Here is a 19970-nt window from a genome sequence, read left to right on the forward strand (position 1 = left end):
CTGTAACAAACCAATAAGGAAATTTTTTAAGAAAAATGAGAAAAAACACTTTTATACTTTTATCATTATATTTGATCAAATGAGCAAATCTGTTTACATTTTTTAAAATCCAAATGCCTAATATTCTTGCTACTTTTTAATGCCACATATTGAATCAGGAAATCACATTCTGACCATAGGCTAGCCTGCAGATAGAAACATTTCTTCTACACTAGAGTTTAGCATTGTCAACTTCTACCACAAAAACATTTTTCTAGGAAAATTCAACAAACCCCAAACACTTTGCAGCAATTTTTTGAGAAAGACCTGAAGAATTGATGGCAGTGTTAACTATATCCCACTGAAACTAGCTGAACACAGTACTTGAACAATGCCAAAAAACCCCAACTATAAATCACACCTAGATAAGAAATATAGGAAAGCATATGCAGAAAAGTATCACCTCAAAAAGGACCAATAAAAATAGTTCACTCTACAAGGCTGAAAATAATCAGTCATGACATGAGAGGGGGTTCTTGGCACAGACACTGGCTCCTGCCTTATATGTCGCTCCAAAATAGATGGGAAATCATGTCATGCCTTCATGTCATGAAGTATAATGATTACTTTGCACTTACTAGACTAGTTTGTTTCAATGCAGTTGTGATTTGTATTTGCTACTAATAAACAGCTGTATCAGTTTACAAACTCTGTGTAGCAGACTACTAATTTCCATGCCAAATATTACTGTAGATTCCTCATTTCTTCTAAATAAATTCCTCAAATGATTGTGTTTATACTTCATTCTTTGCTGCATTGTCCAGCACTTCCACTGGGCTTTAGGAAGGTCTGAACTACAAGCCACAAGCCAAAGTATGCCTAAGTGCTATAACAATTCTGAATACCAAGCAAGTTAAAAGGTCCTCTGGGAAAGAACTGGTACTCCCCAGAAACAGATATGTTGAAAACCACCAGGGCTTGCTGGCTTGCTTGCCTCCAGGAGAACATTTTTTTCAGTCTGACTAGTAGTGAATTAAAAAGTGAAATTTGGTATTAAATTCATGAATACTGAATTCTGGGTATCTTAACAATACAAAACCAAATAAAGCAAACTCATTCGGGAACACAGAGGAGTGAACTGAAAAGCAATCTTGTGCAATTGCCAGCATAAAAACGGAGAGTATGTAAAGAGGTGAATTCAGCCTGTCGACTGGAAATATTTCAAATGAGACTCCCAAGGAACTGTAGCATAGTATGCAATAAAAACCTTGTAGTGCTGCACACATTTCCTAGGGCTTGCAATGTTCCCGTGTTCCCGTAAGCACTCATTTACATGAAATCATATTAACGATATTCAGGCATATTTCAAGCCTCTCACAGCTCTGCCTACAGCTGCCACACTAGCACACACCTAGTCTCACTGCTGAAAAATCTGTAATGCATAGGACAGCCAAATGCAATACTGACACTGGAAACACGGTAAGACAGAATTCAACAGAGCTACAGCAGCAATTACTGACTAAGTAGTTGAGCCTCACTGAAGAAAACTGGCTGTTATGCACCTCACCAAACCCAGTTCTGAATGAAGAGAACTTGAAATCTGTTTTCTCCCTTCTGTGTAGACACCTGTTATTTTGTGGCAATTTATCAGTAAAACACATTTCCAGTTCAAAAATTTTCAAATCTGCCTCTTAGCCAAAGCTATTCTGCTGAGTATAAGGCAGCTGTAACTCTGAGTGCCCTGAAAGAAATGTGCACAAGCACACGAGATACCCAAAATGTGACAAATCCAAGATTATTTGACTTATTGGATTTATGTTTATAACCAAACCTCAAATTAACCAAAACTTCTGGACAGATTTCTGCCCAGGTCTTTTGTTTCCATACAACCCCAAAATACCAAAAGAGGTTTTAGATCTCAAAAGTCAGTTCTGAGCAGGAACATGTAACCCTTTTTGAGTAGAGAAAATTCAAAATAACTCTACAAGACAGAAGAAAAGTTAAAACAGTTTATAAACAAACCACGACCTTCACACAGTGCCTTTCCAGGCAGGTCCTTCCCTCTGGGTTCCTCTGGAACTGAAAAGAGTCCTGCACACAGCATTTACGGCCATTTGGAAAAATTTATACTTCCCATCAAGCCAGCAGCCCAGCTAAATAACTACTCCCTGCTCTCCTCAGCCCAGAGCAGCAGCAACCTCCTCTAGTCCTGATCAGGATTATAGTTGCATTTAGGCAAATGTGCCCAGAACTCCTGTCTGGGTCAGAGCAACAAGAACCTTCCCATGGGGCTACCAGGATCTGGTCTCATGGGCCCATGCCCAAAACCCACTAGGTTTTTGGGAGGAGCACATACATCACAGAACACATGGATATAAGGCAGTTTCCACACAAAAAATGTTTCAGTACTTTTTCTGTTATGCCAAGCAACAGAATATAGTGTCCAGGCCATTCTGGACACTACAACTCTTGTGCAGCCTGGCACACCCCTGAGGAGCTCTGTACAGTGATCTTCAATGGTGCAGAGTGAGCACTGAGTTGGCTGTATGGGGCTGGTTGGACACAGACATATTTCTTAAGCCCCTTTTTAAACAAGGCAAGAATATGGTGCAATGTGAAGATAAGAAAAACACAAGGCAGCCCCCAGATGAAGCAATAGTTGAAGCCAGGAGACAAGAATAAATTCAACCCCTTTTTTTTTTTGATTCCATGGGACAAAAGAAGAGAAATCATATCTTTACACAGTTGTCCATCCAGGAGTTATACTCAGCACAGTGGGGAACACCATGCAAATTTGTCTACACTCAGATGAAAACATACCTTCACTTTTCACTTAAAAGGCAGCCTATCTCAGAACAAGAAAAATCAGTGTTTAAAAAATGATAAATAAGCAATATTTTTAGATTATAACAGCTGCTTAGATCAGATGCTCTTACTGTAGAAGCAGGGAAGATATTTCCCAAATTCGTATGACTTACATTAGTTAAAATCAGTATAAATAGCATAAATTACAAAAATTATCTCTATTCCTTCCACGCGAAAAGTCAAGCATCCTTTTTTTTTCTTCCAATTTTATGCCATTGTCTTCAAAATATAGAAGAGAATGGAACCCTCTCACTGAAAGCAATTTAGAACTTCCCCTTAATTTCTCTGGTTAAAGGTTGATTTGCTACTTTTGAGTAATGAATAAAAAAATTTTACTCAGGAGTATGTAACTCACAGGCAAATGATACAAAGAAGCCACAAGCAGGAGTGGAGGTGGCAGCAATTTTTCCCTCCCTGCCTTTCTCTCCTACCTCACTTACCTACCAGCCAAAAGCAGCACTCAGTATGCAGACAGTTGGTGCTAATTCCCTTTTCCACTTGGATAATAATAACCGGCACCCTCGGCTTAATCTAGTGGATGCCTGATTCTCTGGCAAGTTAACCACACAGTGTTACTAATTAAATTTTAATATAGCAGATAACACAGACAGGGAGTGGATATGAATCTGGCAATTTCTTTTGCATTTTAGTCCAGCGTAGGAGTTAGGTAAAGCTGAGAGGCAGGTAAGTGCATTGGATCATGAAGAGAATTCCACATGAAAACTGCCCTTCTGTTTCCGATAGGGCTGTTCTTCCCCAGGATGTTGGTATTCCTTTAGCTTGTCTCCTTCACTGCAAAGCAGCTGAGTTAGCCATTAACCACTGTGGGCACTGTGATATATGGAGCGATTAAGAAAGTGACACACCATTCCATTCCAAGAGAGAGAACGGATGAAGGAAATGAATGGTGGCAAATGATGGATGTGCCGAAGAGGTCAGCCAAGTGGGATAAAATGTCAAGATGCAGCTGTCACATTTAAATGCAACAGTCACTTGACAGGAAGCTGTCAGATCTCCCTGAATGCACCTTACGGTGACGAGGGATCTTCAACTACTTGGTGGATGCATTTATCAGGATCCAGTATCCTATATCAGAGAGGATGTTTAGACCTGGAATGCACCAATCTCTACAACTGCCTGTTTATACTTTGATGGGGGCAAAAGTATTGACATTTTTCACTGAAATCAGTGAAGTAACACTAAAAACCAGAAATCAGTACTGAGGGTACCTGTGCAAAATCCGCTGCAAGCCGCATCTTCCCACCTTCACCGAGGGGCCTTATTAGACTGGCATTGCGAATGAAAAGTTCAATTGCTCTTTGAGCCATGGCTTCAGTGTTATCAAAGACAAAGTCAAAACACTCAAAATGTCTAAAGTAGTCGCTCATGACTCTTGCTATAAAACCCTGTAGCTCTTTCATGTAGAGAGAACAAGGGACATCTGGTTTTCCTGAGCCGGATAATGATCTGGTAAAAAAAAAAAAGAAAAGAAATAGGGGCAGCTAAATTCATCTTTAAAACACAGCTAAAACCTATTGGATTCTTTTTAATTTTATTCCTACTCCATGCAGTGATGGCATGAATTTGCAGAGTCTAATTTCTACTTAGCATAAGGAGCATATAGCTCTCTCAGACACCACAGTCAAAAAACATCTCTTTATCAGCCATTCTCATCCTAATGAGATAAAGTAAATCCCCCCACTCCTACTCAACCTGAAGAGCTTCCATCAGTTTAGACTCTAAACCCCAAATCCAGCCCCTAAATTTAAATGTCCCAGTTGCTGATTTAAAACTCTAATAATGGATCACAAAATACAAATCCATGTCACAGGGTTACTAGTTTAGCCTATACCAAACCTATTGTCTGTAGAGAATTAGTCTCCTAGATTCCTCCAAACCCAGCGTTATAAAGCCAATATCAAAGAAGCAGCACAGAAGCCCCTGGACACAAATCAATCCCCCTTCTGTTTCTCTGACTCACAGTCAGGCAAAAGAGCTCTTCCAAACTCAGGAACCTGAACATAAAGGCTATCTAACAAAACACAGCCTTTGGCTGGAAACAGTTTATCCACCTAGAGAGATATTTTGCTACTAGTGCCAAAAGAAAGATGGTGAGAATAAAATATTGTTTAAAAAAAAAAAATCAAAGGGAAAATTTAAAACGCCTCTGAAAATATACTATTTTCAGTGAATTTCCAAGACAGAAAACAGGGCAACTGATGATGACATAAGCAACACCAGAACAGACAAGCCAACCAAAAGAAAATTCAGGGAGGAAGTCTCAATTATAGATAAGATTCTCTACACATAAAGAATGAAATCTTAATGAAAATGTTATGGGAAAATAGCATAACATATTGAATTTGAGATTTAAATAAAAAAAAAAAGTCAAAATTAACTATTTCATCAGAGGCTATATGCTTTGAGACGCAGGAGTATTGACAGTTCTCAAGACTGTCCGCCAAAAATAAGTTTTGAAAGCAAAAGGCAGTTTTTAAGCACAAAAATGGTCTCTGCTTGCTTTCTTTTTCTATTTAAAATTAATTTTACTCAATAGATATGAAAAAAAAAAGGGGGATGGAGGAAGAAGACAGGCACTACCTGATTAATTTGTTTCAATAGGTAGGTGTAATTCTGCTTTCTCTGTTCATTGACCATAAAGCATCACCTTCCTCTCAACAAACAAGCACTCTTGCTTCAAGGACATTGTGGCAATAACAATCTATTACTCATATGCAGGATATCTTACTAGAGCAATGGCAAATTTAAGAGATATTTCTAGTTACCCAGAAAAATCTTCCTGGTGCATAGTGATGATAATAGCTTCCACTGAATCTCCCACTGAGTTCAGTAACGGCTGAACAGCACTACCCATTAGATCATGGACTGCCTAAAATAGAAAAAAAAAGGCACAAGTAAGGAACCAAAACTAGAAGCATTTGCATTTTGACACCTCAAAAATACCTTGAGAAACAGTTTGTTTTATCAGTCCTTTTTATTATTCTGCATTAAAAAATGCTAAATAGAAGGACGAAAGCCTAACATAACATTTCTCTTTAATTGATTTTACCAGTAAAGTGCAGAAATGAAGCTGTCTGCTACTTCTGTGTAAAGCCTTCCTTCAAAAAGGAAGACTCTCCTTTTTGGCATTCTTGATTTGGTATACATGTTTTGGTGCACACACTTGATTCAGCTGTTAATTCCCCAGACACAAGCTGCCCTTCATTCCCCTGCACACAACCTCTCTCAGGTCAGCGCCCAGCAGGATGGATGTGGAGAGCTGTCACCCACAGAGGCTGCACTGCCACCTGCATTCCCCTCCAGGAGGGCACCAGGTAGCATAAAAATCATAATTTGATGTATCTGTCAGGGGGAGGAAGGGGGTGATGAAGGATCCAGCAATTGCTGTGTGAATGCTGGAAAGAGAGACATTTATTTTCACAGTTAAGATGACATCTGTGTTCTGACCATTACAAGAATATTCTGAATACAAACACTACTCATGCAATACATATGTAGCTGCAGATACAACAAATTAGAAATGTCAGAATATTTGTATACCTGTTACTAAATATACTGACACAAAATAATATGTGGGGAATAAGTGTCCATTTTAAATGTAAAAACAAAGCAAAGCTCACCCCTATCCCTGCAGCACATGGACATTCAATTACCTTTAAGGCAGTTGTGACTGTTTGCTCAGCGGCTACTGGAAATGAGCTCTGATTGGTAACAACCTAAAAATTGTAAAGTAATTGTTAACAGTCAGAATTCAACAAATTATTAGAATCCATAATATTCAGCTTCATTGCAAAACATACTGAGTTATCCCTAGTAATGAGTGGTTTACATAGGCAAAACATATAAAACACTCTCATATGTGTTTTATACAGACAGAATTTTCAATGCACCAGTATCACTCCTTCGCTCTCAAATCTCCTATCAACTCTGCTTCTGCCTTGGCAAGGAAATGATTCAATGGAGTTAAGGCGAAATTTAGCTCAAGGGCTAACAAAATCAGAATAAAAATAACTGGTGTATTCTCCCACTGCTAAGTATAGAATTCACGGAGGACTATACAAGCAAGCTCTGTGGCAAATAACTGAAAGAATGGTTGTTCTTTCTCAGTATTATGACTATTATACTGCCAATTGTAAACAACTGTTTATGTACAGCTACAAAAATATTAGAATTGAAAGTCAAGGAATGATCTGAAGAAATATTCTACCAATTTTCTTGCAGTTATGAACATGCTATACAATAGTATTTTTAAGCCAGATAAGAACTGAACTCAAAGACTGAATCATATCAGATCTCCCTCCAACACTAAGACACATGAGGTTCATTACTAAATACATCAGAGAAAGCAGAATTAAAAGTTGATCTACCATCTGTTTGCAAAATGAAAGCAAATTTTATGGGCTTTTTAGCATTTTTTAACATTCTTTAAACATATCCAGAGTCAGGAGTACTCATGATCTTTTTTCTAATCAGGCTAGAATTCAAACACAATTAACTGCAACTATCAATATATCTGTTTATTTTAGTTTACAAAGACTGTGTACCCACTGGCATCACTAACCAGTAAATTGGAATTATTCATAACTGTGCTTAGTCCTGAAAAATTTCCAGGCTAGACTTTGGTCACAGTAATAATGTACAGAGGTGTCACTTTTCTTGATTTCACCCTTTTCTTCACCTTTCCAGTTTAGCCACAACTGTGGGAAAGCAGTGAGGGTCTTCTGAAAAATATAAGCTTGGGCTGAGACAGACGCAGACAAGGGCTATCAGGCTGACCAGTACGAAGACAAGAAAAAGCAGGAAGAGTTCAATTGTTTATGTTCATAAAGTAATGGTTGTGATACATGATTATTCTCTATAAACACATCTTTCACTCTGCTAATATTGACTATTTGTCACAATGGCAGGAAGAGGAATACCAAAAGAAGCCTACCTTCAGAACTGACTGGTGCAGTTTGTACAGCGAATTAACTACAGCCACGTTCCTCCTCTGTCCCTCCGTGAGTGGCCCAATCACCTGGCTGGCATCTCCTTGAGTAGACAGCTGCAGGGATCACAAAAATTGTTACTACCAACTTTTTAAACAGTGCATCACCTCAGACTAAACTTAGACCACAGCAGAAAGCCACAGGTCTTCAGTACCCAATATTCTTCCATTTAACTCTTGCCTAGATTCATAGGACTTCCACCTCCAGATAAAAGAAACTGAACAGCAACAGGAACCACAAGAGACTGTCTCAGCTCCCAGACCCCAGCGCTGAGACCCAGACCTCCCGGAGATACCTAGTCCCAGAATAACTTCAACTTTGTAATCTAAGAGTCAGGTGAAATCACCTACTTGAGGATGCATGATAAACTAGCAGCAGCTTCTCTGTATAATAGTGTACACTTTTCTGTATATCCTCAGTGTGTCCTTCTGACAACCATTCAAACCTCTCCTTAAAAGCTCTGTTTTTTTCAAATAGATGGCTTAGAACTTTGCACACATTAGAGGTTTATAAGTCAACAGAAAAGTAGAACCACAAGCACCAAAACTGCTAGATCTGTCATTAGAGAGTTCTATCCATGAATCTTTCAGCAAAAATAAAAAAATTATTTCTTCATATTTAAACTGCTCAAAGCATGCATTTTTTATTATTACCACAGAAATCAAAGTTCCAGGATGATACATAAATAGCCATTAACTATGGAACAGTCCCGTAAGGATACCACAGCATATATTTATAATTTAAAACATGATAAATTGTAACAGAGAAACAAATGGAAATTTTCTTGTGCACTGAAAGCTGCAGAAATACAAAGAATTGACAAAAGGCTATGTGAATTCTAGAAGCACATCTAAACATTAAAGCAAGAATGGCTATTAATAGAAGGCTTTACTGAGATATAATTATCTGACCAGTTATATATATTTCAGAACACAGAATTATTCTCCAGGAAACCTGTGAAGACGCCTAGCTCCAGAAATCTCTCAGTAAAAATATGTTCAATTCACTGAACAAGCGGTCAAGAGACTTTATGGAGTGCATCTTTAAACACAGGTGTAGGTCCTACAGAAAGCTCCTAAACTAAAACTGAATATACAATAATTGTTTAAGAACAAAAGAAACAAACATAATATGAAATTTTTTAAGGATCTTTATTAGTGAAAGACTATTCCTGTACTTCCCATATCTTCCACACAGCATAAACACAGACACCATACAAGCACAGTTACCTAGTATTTCCCAGCACTGCTAACAATGAAGATTTAGACAAGTTCTTGCAAGCACAGAGAAACTCAAATTTATTCACAGCACTATAGTAACAATATCAGTTCGTTTCCCTTTCTTCAAATTCAGGGATTATTTCAGGATAAATAGGTTTCTGAGGCCTTTGCAGAGGGAAAGATCTTTTTCAATGTATCTTCAATTATTTGACATCAAAGTATAACTTTAAACTAGCTGACAAATACATCGTCTCAGCATCTTCCTGCCTTCCTGATGAGAACAGTCATGTGAGCTATGAACATCTCTGTTTCCTCCCATATATTTCTATTTGACAGACCTGACTTGTTTTGAGAATTCTGCTTCTCACACTTAACAGCCTCACAGATTAATAACAAAACAGCTGTGCAAAGAAAGACTGTACTGTATTTGAGTTTTTTGCACATTTACAACTATTAAACATAAAAGACACTAGTAAACTGTCAAAGTTTTACATCCCAATTACACTTAAATTTCAGTTCCTCAGAGTTCATTGTGAAGAAATTTCTTTTTCTTAGACATTAGACTGTGTCTCTTCTGCTGGTGAAGAAGCTTAACTGGTAAGTAAAACCATTAACAAGTACAAACATAATCCTTCTGCAGTAACAAGAAACTCTTCCAGTCAGCAATAGGGCACAGCAGCTTCACAGGCAAAATCTAAAAATGCCTTAAAACCAACCAATCTTTCTAAAATTGTTTACCATATTAAATTTCCTTAAACTAATCAACTTGAACTTTGTCAGTTAAGATGTGCTGAACCCTTAAAATCAGTGGTATAAAGCCAAGAGGACTGAAAAACTCTACTCTTGTAGAGCTGGAACTGGGCAGCCCAGGGCTCCTAGGACCACTTCTCCTGAAGGTGTGCCATGGGGACACCTGGCACCTACATGGGTAGCTGCGTCCTACCATCATGGGAACGCCTGGAACCTTCATGGGGTACGTGTACCCTATCATTTACAGGAGAAGTCTCTCTTGCTGTCACCACAAAGACCTTGCCTCGAGGCAAGAAGGTTTGCACTCTATCCAGTATGGCTCACGTACATACTTTTTGTCACTGGCATGAATCTGGATTTCAGATAGTTTATCATTATTCCAATATTCTAATATCTCAGACTGAATTCTTGACACATCTTATACCCATTGTAAGATCATGCATCCAGTTAGGAAAAATGCCATCACTGTATCTCCCGAGTTCCCACAAACCACGCTTATGGCCAATTTACTATAGTCACAAAACCTCCCTCAGTTTACCTTCCATCATACCAGGTTCTATCAATGATTCACATTCATCACTCTCTTTTACATAGAAAGTACTTTTAAAATTCTGTGCTAGACACAGGTTATGCAGTTAAACCTGGTAGTAATGTAACTCTTCCTCTGTTATCTGACCACTGGGGATTGCATTGTGTAAATAGGTTAAGTCAAATAAGTGTGAAACCTGGCAACATCTACTCAGCTGAAAGACAGAGTCCACAAGCCTTCTTTTTGATGACAAAATCTGATGCCTTTTTAATCAGTCAGTTATATCCTGAAATGCAGGAGGCCAGGAGGGTGAATTTATGCTCAACAGAAACAGGGAGGACAGGAGTGACTTCATCCCAGATCAGAATCTATTTTGGGAAACGAGTAAAAGACAAAGCGCAGCTGAAGGCCAGATCTCATCTCCAGGGAGCTGTCAGTCACGCTGGGAGTTAGACTGGATTAAGCCTCCTAGCTGAAAACAGGAAAAGAAGCTATGCTGAAGCCAGATCGGAATGAACAGTAACAAAAAGGACTGTAACTGTTCCACTCTGCCTTAAGTATAGCAATTGATTTCTTACGCTCTTCATTTTAGTTGGTTAAATTGTTTCTGCTTTTACCTCCAACCTGTCTACTATTTACAGTAATTTCATGGGCAGTAGCAGAGCACTGACACCCATTCCCCAGAAAGCAGTAATTCTACAATGGGTGACACGTCAGTGTGGGCTCCCTTTGCCAACAGGAGATACAATCACACTGCCAAACATGAGACGCTCATGAGGAAGAGAGGGGTGAGGTAGAGAAGTGTCCCACCAGCAAATACTAGCCAGGACTTTGTATCGTGCATCCAGGCACTAGGACAAAGGCTGTGTCTTGTGGTGCCCTAAAAAATGTGAACGTGAGCTTCTGTCCCACGCAGCATTTAAAGAAAACTCAAAGGGCAGCTGCTAAACTAAAATGAGAAAGAAACACTGGAAAATACTGTCGTTTTGACACGTATATGAGGGTGTTCTCTGAAGTAGGAGGTTGTAATTTGCAGGTTCAATCCAGCAGCTGACTAGCTGGAGGAAGCTGCACAGAAGAGTTTTGGGGTTTTTTTTATCTAATTCAACATTTTGTGAGGCCTAAGCAGTAGATTGAGATTAGGCAGTTTATTAATCAAAAAAGGACACTTCCAGAAGCCAATACACAAAGAATGTGTCATGAAGCAGAACAAGCTGACTTAAGGCCATCTAATTTGCTTCAGCCTGACATGGTGGAGAAACTGTAAGCCATGACTGGCACTGTGCTCTCACCGAGTCCAGAAATCCTTCTGAAAAAAAGTTTCTTTTAGTTTGTATCTGTCAATGCATCTACATGGTTACAACTGCTTCACCTGCAGAGGCTGCAGGTGCCTCATCTTGGGTCAATAAATTGCCCAACACAGAAAATTTCAGGAATGATTCACCTGACCACCCGCAGGAAACCAATAAGCAGAGAAATAAGAACGTCTATTGAGTAATTCACCTTTTTAAAGATTCTGCTTTAGGGAGAGAGTAAATGCACCCTGTGTGGACCTACTTCTCTTCATTAGTTATAAAGGGAATCTAAAGCAGTACCACAGATACATACAGGTAGCAACAGTGCCTGAAATCATGTCAGATGTATTCTCACCCTATAAATGTATTTGCACTCCTTTGCATAGACCTACTTTAGAAATATGTCTTGGAAATAATGAGATCAAGTGTTCTGGATTTTACACTTTTCTATGTTTAATACTTAACAACAGACATGAAATTTGACAGCATGGATTTGATCTCACATGTTGAGACATGTGCTATGGTAAGACTGCTTTTGGATTAAAATCTTCTTTTCACTATGAAGCAATGAATGTAGAATTTAGATTAGGCCATTAATCAAATCATCAGTTCTCCCTAGGGTTATAAATAATGCTAACCAAGTTTGTCTTTTTCTTATAGAAAAGCTCAGACTATTGATACATATTTTCCTATAATTTGTTTAATGCTTCAAAGTGACTAACATTCCCCTCTTTCAAGAAGTGGAAGCTCAGAAGAGACACTGATTTGTGAACTGCTTTGCTACTACTCCCTTCACAGACTACACATTTTATGGAAAAGCTCAGTTTCACACTAAGGTCTTGTGTGCATCCTTACAGACAGTTTTGGAAAGCTCCATTTATTTGATTTCTTTAAAATAGCCTCAGCAAACACATTCTCTTTAGAGCAGGAAATAGCACCATAATTTAGGAGTATGGAGAAGACCCTAAAATAAGACTAAAGCAGTGCTTTTCCACAAAGCATTTGATCTAACTCCAGGATCACAAGATTAACATGTTTTGATAGCACAAACTGAACTACAATTGCCAAGCTGACACTGTCAACAATAAATACATTCCTAATAGAGGCAGCTGATATTGCCATACCTCTGGCAGAAGGCAATCAATCCATCTGGTTCTTGGCCTCCTGCCTGATCATAACAACTTATTATAAAGCACAGAATTCATTTCTGCATCAATAGGGCTTGGTCCTGGGATTTCTCCCATAAACTACAAATAATTGGGATGATTTACTATTAGGTTTAATGTTTTCCATACGGCAGAAGGAGGCTTTTACAATCTCTTTCCAGCTAGGAAAGACAGAAGTTTGGTAGGATCAGTTCACTACTTTTTGTAAAAAAAGCACCATTTAGCAGAAAAACACAGAGGAATCTGAACTCCATTAGCTATGCCACTTAATATATTAGCTACTTAAAGGATAATTTGCAAAAAGCAGAGACATAATTTAGAGGTTCCAAGTGCAGAATTTGAATGAATGTGTCAGAGCAAATAAGGTCCTTGACTGATGAGGATGAATTAAAATAAATGTTTTGCTTTAAAAAAATACATTAACTAAAATTTAAGAATAAATCATAAGTAAGAATTTATGTTCTTGGAATGGCTTCTAATTTTGCAAAGAAGAAATATTTCAAGATGTAAAGAAAGCAATAAGCTCTGAGTTCAGGTAATAATTTAAAATGTACATAATAACACTGATATTGCACCTTCAGGATATTCTTGTAGCTTCCAGAATATCTCTTTATTTTACTTTTTTTTTTAGCTTCATCAGAAAAATGAAAATTTAATATTCTAGGAATATAGAAAAGGAGCTCTATAGTGAAGAAATTAAAAATCTTATATAAAACACAAAAAAGAAGAAAAATTTGAAGGGACTGTTAAGTCCTTGACCAGGAAAAAAGACTGAACATCATACTCCTACTATTCATGTTAGAACAAGCAGCAATCATTGAACTATTCCCTCAGGGGTATTTCTGTTTTGTTTTGGTTTTTCTTCCTTAATATTTTCAAAAGCCAAAGAAATGGAAGAAAAACAGCAAATGCTCTCTGTAACAGAAAAGACAGGATTTATCTCCAAGTCTTTGAATCCTCTGAGAAGAAAAGCACTGTACAAGTAATCAAAAGTGGGTAATGGTTCATGGTGCTTAAATAATGAGATGCTTTAAAACAACTGCTATCAGAAATCCTAAACCCGAAACACTTGGAATAATTTCTCAACTTCTGAAAATTATTTTCCTTGTATTATCCAGCTAGCCCAAGTCTGAGAAGGATTTCAAGGACAATGTGTGTTGATCCTGATACCTCTGACTGTAACAGCTTATTGAATTTTTCATGCTTGCCAAATTAATGACTGAATGATTAATCATATTTTATATGTAATCCCATTAGCTGCTGGTTTCAACCAACTACTGAGAATGCATCCCCAAAGGTGAAGAGCAGACATCCATCCCCAAGACACATGAGAAGGGTCCAACATGTTAGGGTGATATTCACCTACATATAAAAAATACAATCAACTTATTTAATTGCCATCTGCCTTTTGTGGTATCATGTCCAGGCGTTAATTGAGATCAGAATACTTCCACCCTGCAGAAGTTTATAACTGAACTTCACATGGTCCAATTCTCATTACAGTTGTTCCAAAATTGCAAAATTCCAAATCCTTTACCATATCAACATACATTTAACCGAATCCTTTTCTGAATCATAGAATTTAATTTGGTATGAAATAACTCAGAGCTTAATGTAACAAAATACTGTAAGGATTGTGCAATCATGCTCTTTTTCTACCTGTAAACAAAATAACATACGAGATATAAAGAAATCTTTTAACCACTTTCTTAGCAAGATAAAATGAAGTACACAGTACTCCTAAAACCAGCCTTTTATGCTTGGATGATTTTTTCTGGAGTTTAGCCAGTATATCTTAAAAAAAAAATAAAAAAATCACACATTTGTTATGTGAGTCACGATCTAACCAGCAAAAGACAACATGAGAAAGAAGAGAATGTTTCATGAAGTTATTTCATGTAACTCTCTCCTCTAGATTTTTAATTCCATTTTTAAAAGTTTAAATGCTTTTTGAAGTGATTTATCAGATAGATATTTCTAAGTATTCTCTGACCAATATAAGTAGCTTCCTAATGACTCTTTCAACAAAGCTCTTCTCATCTTTCCATCAAAAAAAATAAATTACAAAACCTTACCTGACTTTTGATTATTTTTAAATTAGACCTACTGCCATCTTTAGCTTTTATTACTGTACAGTGAAATAGTAATTATTCTGAAATTATTTTATTATATAATAGCCTCCCACACATTCTATTTAAATACCTATTAATGAATTCCTTTAATGTACCAAACACTGAATCCATATTTTTCGGTTCTCTCATTTAAATAGCATGGATACAAGTTTTTCATTGACAGTAATACCATGTCTTCAAGGTACTGGTATAATACAATTAATTCGTGTATCTCAAAAAAGAAGTGGAGAAAATATAATCTTTCACATTACTTATACCATTGTAACTGACCTTTTATTTACATAAACCTTTCCTGAGGTGTCATTTCACTACTGTTCCTGATGATTTGTGAGTTTATTAGATTTCATACTTCCCTCCGAAGTTCACAATATTCGACATTGAGACAGGAGGACTAGATACATTTCCCTGGAACTGTCAGACAAATCTCATTGTTGGAATATGTCCTGAATAATGATTCACCCGCAAATGAAAGCTCGCAATTCAATGTAACACCATCTAATAAGAGACATGGATTAATTCTTATAAGATCACATAATAAAAAAGGCAATCGCAAATTCACTGTATGCCATTACAATGAGGATTCATCATGCTTTTCAATTCAAGCCTCATAATTTTTTTCAATTTCAGGCCTCATAAATTTGCTGGAGTTTAAATCTGGTGCCAGAATTCCAGTGCATCTTTATCCCTTCACTGGAAGAATTTGGTTTCAGGAAATCTTTTCTCTCTCCCTCTCCACCCTATTCTCCCCTACTTCATTGAATTATTCAGCTTGTTAAATTTAGCTATGTCAAATAAGAGGATGGGTGGGAAAAAAAACCATCACAGATACCCAAAACCACATAAACATCCTAACAGAGATGCAGCTCACATCCATTTGCTTGCTACTGTAGCGTATTTCATTTGAGGAACCTGTATAAATTAAATGGGCAAAACAACGGATTTGGGAGTTGTAAGGTACATTTCTCTTGAAATACATATGACTAATGCCAACTGAAAGAATGCTTTTTTTCATAAATGAGATCTTAATTTTTTTTCATTTCCCTAAGAAGAAACCAGAATTATAGCCCTCCTAGATCAACATTTGTCTTTTTTGCAATATGTTATGGATATTTTTCTTGTCACTAGGCAGACTGGGGCAAAATCAATGGAGAACTTGTTTAGTCCAACCCCTCTCTGCCTTTTTCTAGTCAAACACTAAGGATAGACCAAAAAGTTCATAAAAAAATTCCTATCTCCATGAATACTCAGAGAAAACTAAGAACTGATCCTTCTCATCCAAGTGTTTTCTCATTGAAATATTTTTAACTTTTAAATCCCATCCTCCTTTGCATTTCTACTTTTCTTAATAATTTCACTGATTAAGCCAAGATGTTCCAATATAGTCCCTGGATAAGTTATAATACACTTAGCCTTTTAGATTCTGCACAAAAATATGCCTTCATATTGTTTATCGTCTCCATAACTCCCTGAAAACAGATTATTTAAATCTTCGTTGCCCTGATCAAGCATGACAGACACTTTCTCTTCTACAAATGACATTATGAAAATTCCTTGTAAAGATTCTGTCTCTTTCTCAGCTCAATGTTTTAAGCTGAACTAATTGTTGTTTCTGTATTCCACCTGGCATTCTAGTCTTTCTTTCTTCATTCTCTTCACTGCAACAAATGTTTACAAACCACCAAGGAGAAGCATTAATAAAGTAGAGATTATTTTTAAACAGTAATAATATAAACCAAGATCATTTAACTGCAATCTCAGGAAGAGAGATGGTGAAAGATCTGTAAAGCCATGGCATGGTAGCATTACACTTTCAAAACTACATCATCAAAAACAAACAGCAGACTTTTTTCTATTGACTATCATATATCAGATGCATCATAAGAAAGAAGTAATGAGAAAAAATCAAAACTCATCTGCTACAAATAGTTATGATGATGGGATAGATGTGCAGAAAGTTGAGATCTATTTTAAACCTCAGTAATTACAAACTAGTTTTTAAAAACGCTCCAAGGATCAGCTTTTTTTCCGAAAATCTGAAAGACAAAAATAAATTTTCTAGAGTGGTGTGAAAAGAATATGCTCTGTTCTCTCAGTCTGCCTCTTTAAACTCAAAATAATCTACTCCTACCCGAAATGGTTAGCTAGTGGACTAGATATATTTCACAAGGAGATATTAATTCTGAGTATCCACCAAAAGTGGAAAATTGAAAAAATCACCATGAGTAACTGCAAAAAATCAAGCCACCCGAGCAGCATTAAAGAACACAACATTGGCTGAGGATGTAAGTAAAGCAGAATTTGGAATCTTGCACCTGCAAATCACAAATTCAAATATAAACTGGATTGAAGGATGATGAGAGATAAATTGTTAGTCTCAGTCCTGGTGGAAAGTGGGCATTTATTAAAACCTTTGTAATGTGTATCACTGACTGACAATCTTATTTGCAGCCTCAGGAAGGAGACCTGTGATTGCAAAGGTCTGAGAGAAGATAAATTAATCTTTTAAAATTATTCCCACAGAGCAGAGACAGAGCACAACAGCGGAGCAATGCACTGAGCTACTCAAGTTTTGCGGGCAATACTAAAAATAATTTAAGAACAACTGCAGCAGAGCTGACTTTCCATTGTATATATTTTGATGCTAATCTTATGTAATACATTTGGTGCTGATCAGCATTACAAAGATCAGTGCTCTAAAAATATCTGAACATGACAGATAGATAGATATTCTCCATCCATTACACTCACTAAAAATAGAATATTAAATTACAGAAGGGGTTGGTTGCACTGGCATCCAGAAAGGTGTCATCGGAGTTGGCTCAAAGAAATACCTGGCTACTTGAAGAAAGTGTAGAACTCTGAAAAGAGTTAATATCCAAAAGTTTTCTTGCATCCATCCAGCAGTATGTGCAGTTGCCAATTAGCCACAATGTACTCTTTTCAAGGACTAAACTCTGGTAGAAACACCAAATGCTGTTTGAAAATAAGTCAGGTACAGCTGACAATACATACAGAGGGAAAAACATGTTTAGGAAAGCATGTATTTTGTAGCTCTGTAAATCTAAGAAAATATTAAGACCAAAAGCAGTGTTACTACAGAAGAAATCAGCATCTCCTAACTTTTGCCTTAGAGATTTATTCACAGCAGAAGGAAAAAAGTATGAATTCCAGATGCAAGAAAAAAAATTACCCCAATCTGTCAACATTTTAAGCTTCCTCTTGAACAGATTTTGCATGTCTCTCTTGTTCAGTCTCATTCACATATTGGCTACACCCATAGCAGTAAATCAGATGGTGCCAGGAAAAGTCCCTGGATCTGGCACGTGACCGTCTGTACCGCTAAGCTCTTAGGACAGTCACTAGCAGGTTCTTGGCCTGGGCCAACAACTATTTTCCCCAATCTCCAGCCACGGCTCAGGAGAGGCAATATTGCAGAGACTGTTGCCAAAAGGGCTCTGGCGGCCACAGTGCTTTGGGGAAAGGGAGCCCTCCCCAGCTGTGAGGCACTGCCTGGCCCCTCTGGCCACAGGGGTGTTCCCAGACCCTCTTGCTCTCTGCTACAGACATCACTGTTATCTCCCATCTCAGAGAGATATTCACAGCTGGGATGGCAAATTAAATCCTGAGTGTCAGTCATAAACCTTTACTGACCTTGTCCTCTGAACTGAGAAGCAGACATTAACATAAACACCAGGGTGACCATGTGGAGCGATTCAGTGCACAGCCTTTCTGCGGCAAAAACAAACACGTTTTGCTGATCCTTGAAGTGAGGCCAACACTAATCAGAACAAGCCTCAATGATACTAATTTGCCTTCAAACAGATGAGATCAAGCTCGTTTACTTACTTACATTTACTGTTCTGAGGACAGTTATATGTTTTTCTTTCCACAGCCATACCCTCTTTGAAAAACAAACCCAGACCATTTGGGGACAAGCAGTGAGTGATTGGGATATATATGTATATAGTGTTTGACCCTGAAGAAGGAGCTGACACAGCAATGCACAGTTACATTTTTCTACTTCTTATGCTCTTTTTGGTATTTACTTTCTTAAATACTAATGCACTAAAAACATCTGTCATCAAGTACATGCTACTCATCATTATGACAATAATACTTTTCAATAACATGGTCCCAGTTACAGCATTTAGTACCAGTTAATTGAAAAGTAAATCTCAGCAAACTTTTAGAAATTTAGAAATAATGTATATTAGTTCTAATAATAGAATTTTTTATGTTATAGTCACTTTACATTTAAACATTAATCCAGTTAAATATTCAGAGTTGTTTTACACCTGAAATCCAGTTTCACCATTGCATTCAAAAACAGGATCAGGCTAAATCAAAGCTTCCCAATTACTTCCCAAGAAACTTTTTGTACTTGGCAGGGTACTCACATATTACTGCTGATATCACTGCTCTAGTGCTCTGCTACTGGTGCACACTCTAGAACCATGCATAACAATACATAACTCAATTATTTACTTAAGTAGATGTAAATAAATCTCAATATACCACTGATATCCAGGGTAGTGAGAAAGAGGTTGCCCACTCTGTATCACAGATATTAGCTGATGCTGACTTTTCCCTCAAAACAATCCAGAATCTTAAAACCTTATTCACCCAAGAAAATCCACACAAATTTCTTTATGTCCCAAGTGTACACTGATCCATTGTTTTTGGGATCAAAATAACAAGTTCTCTCTCATTTTGCTATTTGGTATGTCCAGCAGTAGAGGTTGTCAATATGTGGATCGATGTCCTGCCATGTGAGGATATGTGACAACCATTTGAACCTTGGTGCAGGACTCTTAATTTTTGAGACAGTTACGTATTCTGTTTAATCTTTAATCTCAAAATTCGCTTCTATTACTCAGTCTTTAGCATTTTAACTTCAAAATATGTAAAATACACCAAGCATCATTTTCTGTTTTCTTAAGAAGGCCAGGGAAGAATTCTTCAAAATGCCAGGAAGGACTGTGCTCTCTGCACGGTGCTTAAAAATTTCTGAGTGGCTTATGTTAG

General features: G+C 37.3%; 1 protein-coding gene across 1 annotated transcript in view; it reads right to left on the reverse strand.

Annotated features, from left to right (window-relative positions):
- The window catches only part of COG5 (component of oligomeric golgi complex 5), a 104661-nt gene that overhangs the window by 15685 nt on the left and 69006 nt on the right, over nucleotides 1-19970 (reverse strand). Inside the window, exons 9-12 of the mRNA XM_032688796.1 lie at nucleotides 7799-7909; nucleotides 6519-6581; nucleotides 5631-5734; nucleotides 4074-4311 (exon numbers count right to left, since the gene is read on the reverse strand). Of these exons, the coding sequence (XP_032544687.1) occupies nucleotides 4074-4311; nucleotides 5631-5734; nucleotides 6519-6581; nucleotides 7799-7909 (516 nt within the window). The remainder of the gene's footprint in view (nucleotides 1-4073; nucleotides 4312-5630; nucleotides 5735-6518; nucleotides 6582-7798; nucleotides 7910-19970) is intronic.

The sequence above is a fragment of the Chiroxiphia lanceolata genome, chromosome 5 (assembly GCF_009829145.1).
Source record: "Chiroxiphia lanceolata isolate bChiLan1 chromosome 5, bChiLan1.pri, whole genome shotgun sequence".
NCBI classification, from domain to species: domain Eukaryota; kingdom Metazoa; phylum Chordata; class Aves; order Passeriformes; family Pipridae; genus Chiroxiphia; species Chiroxiphia lanceolata.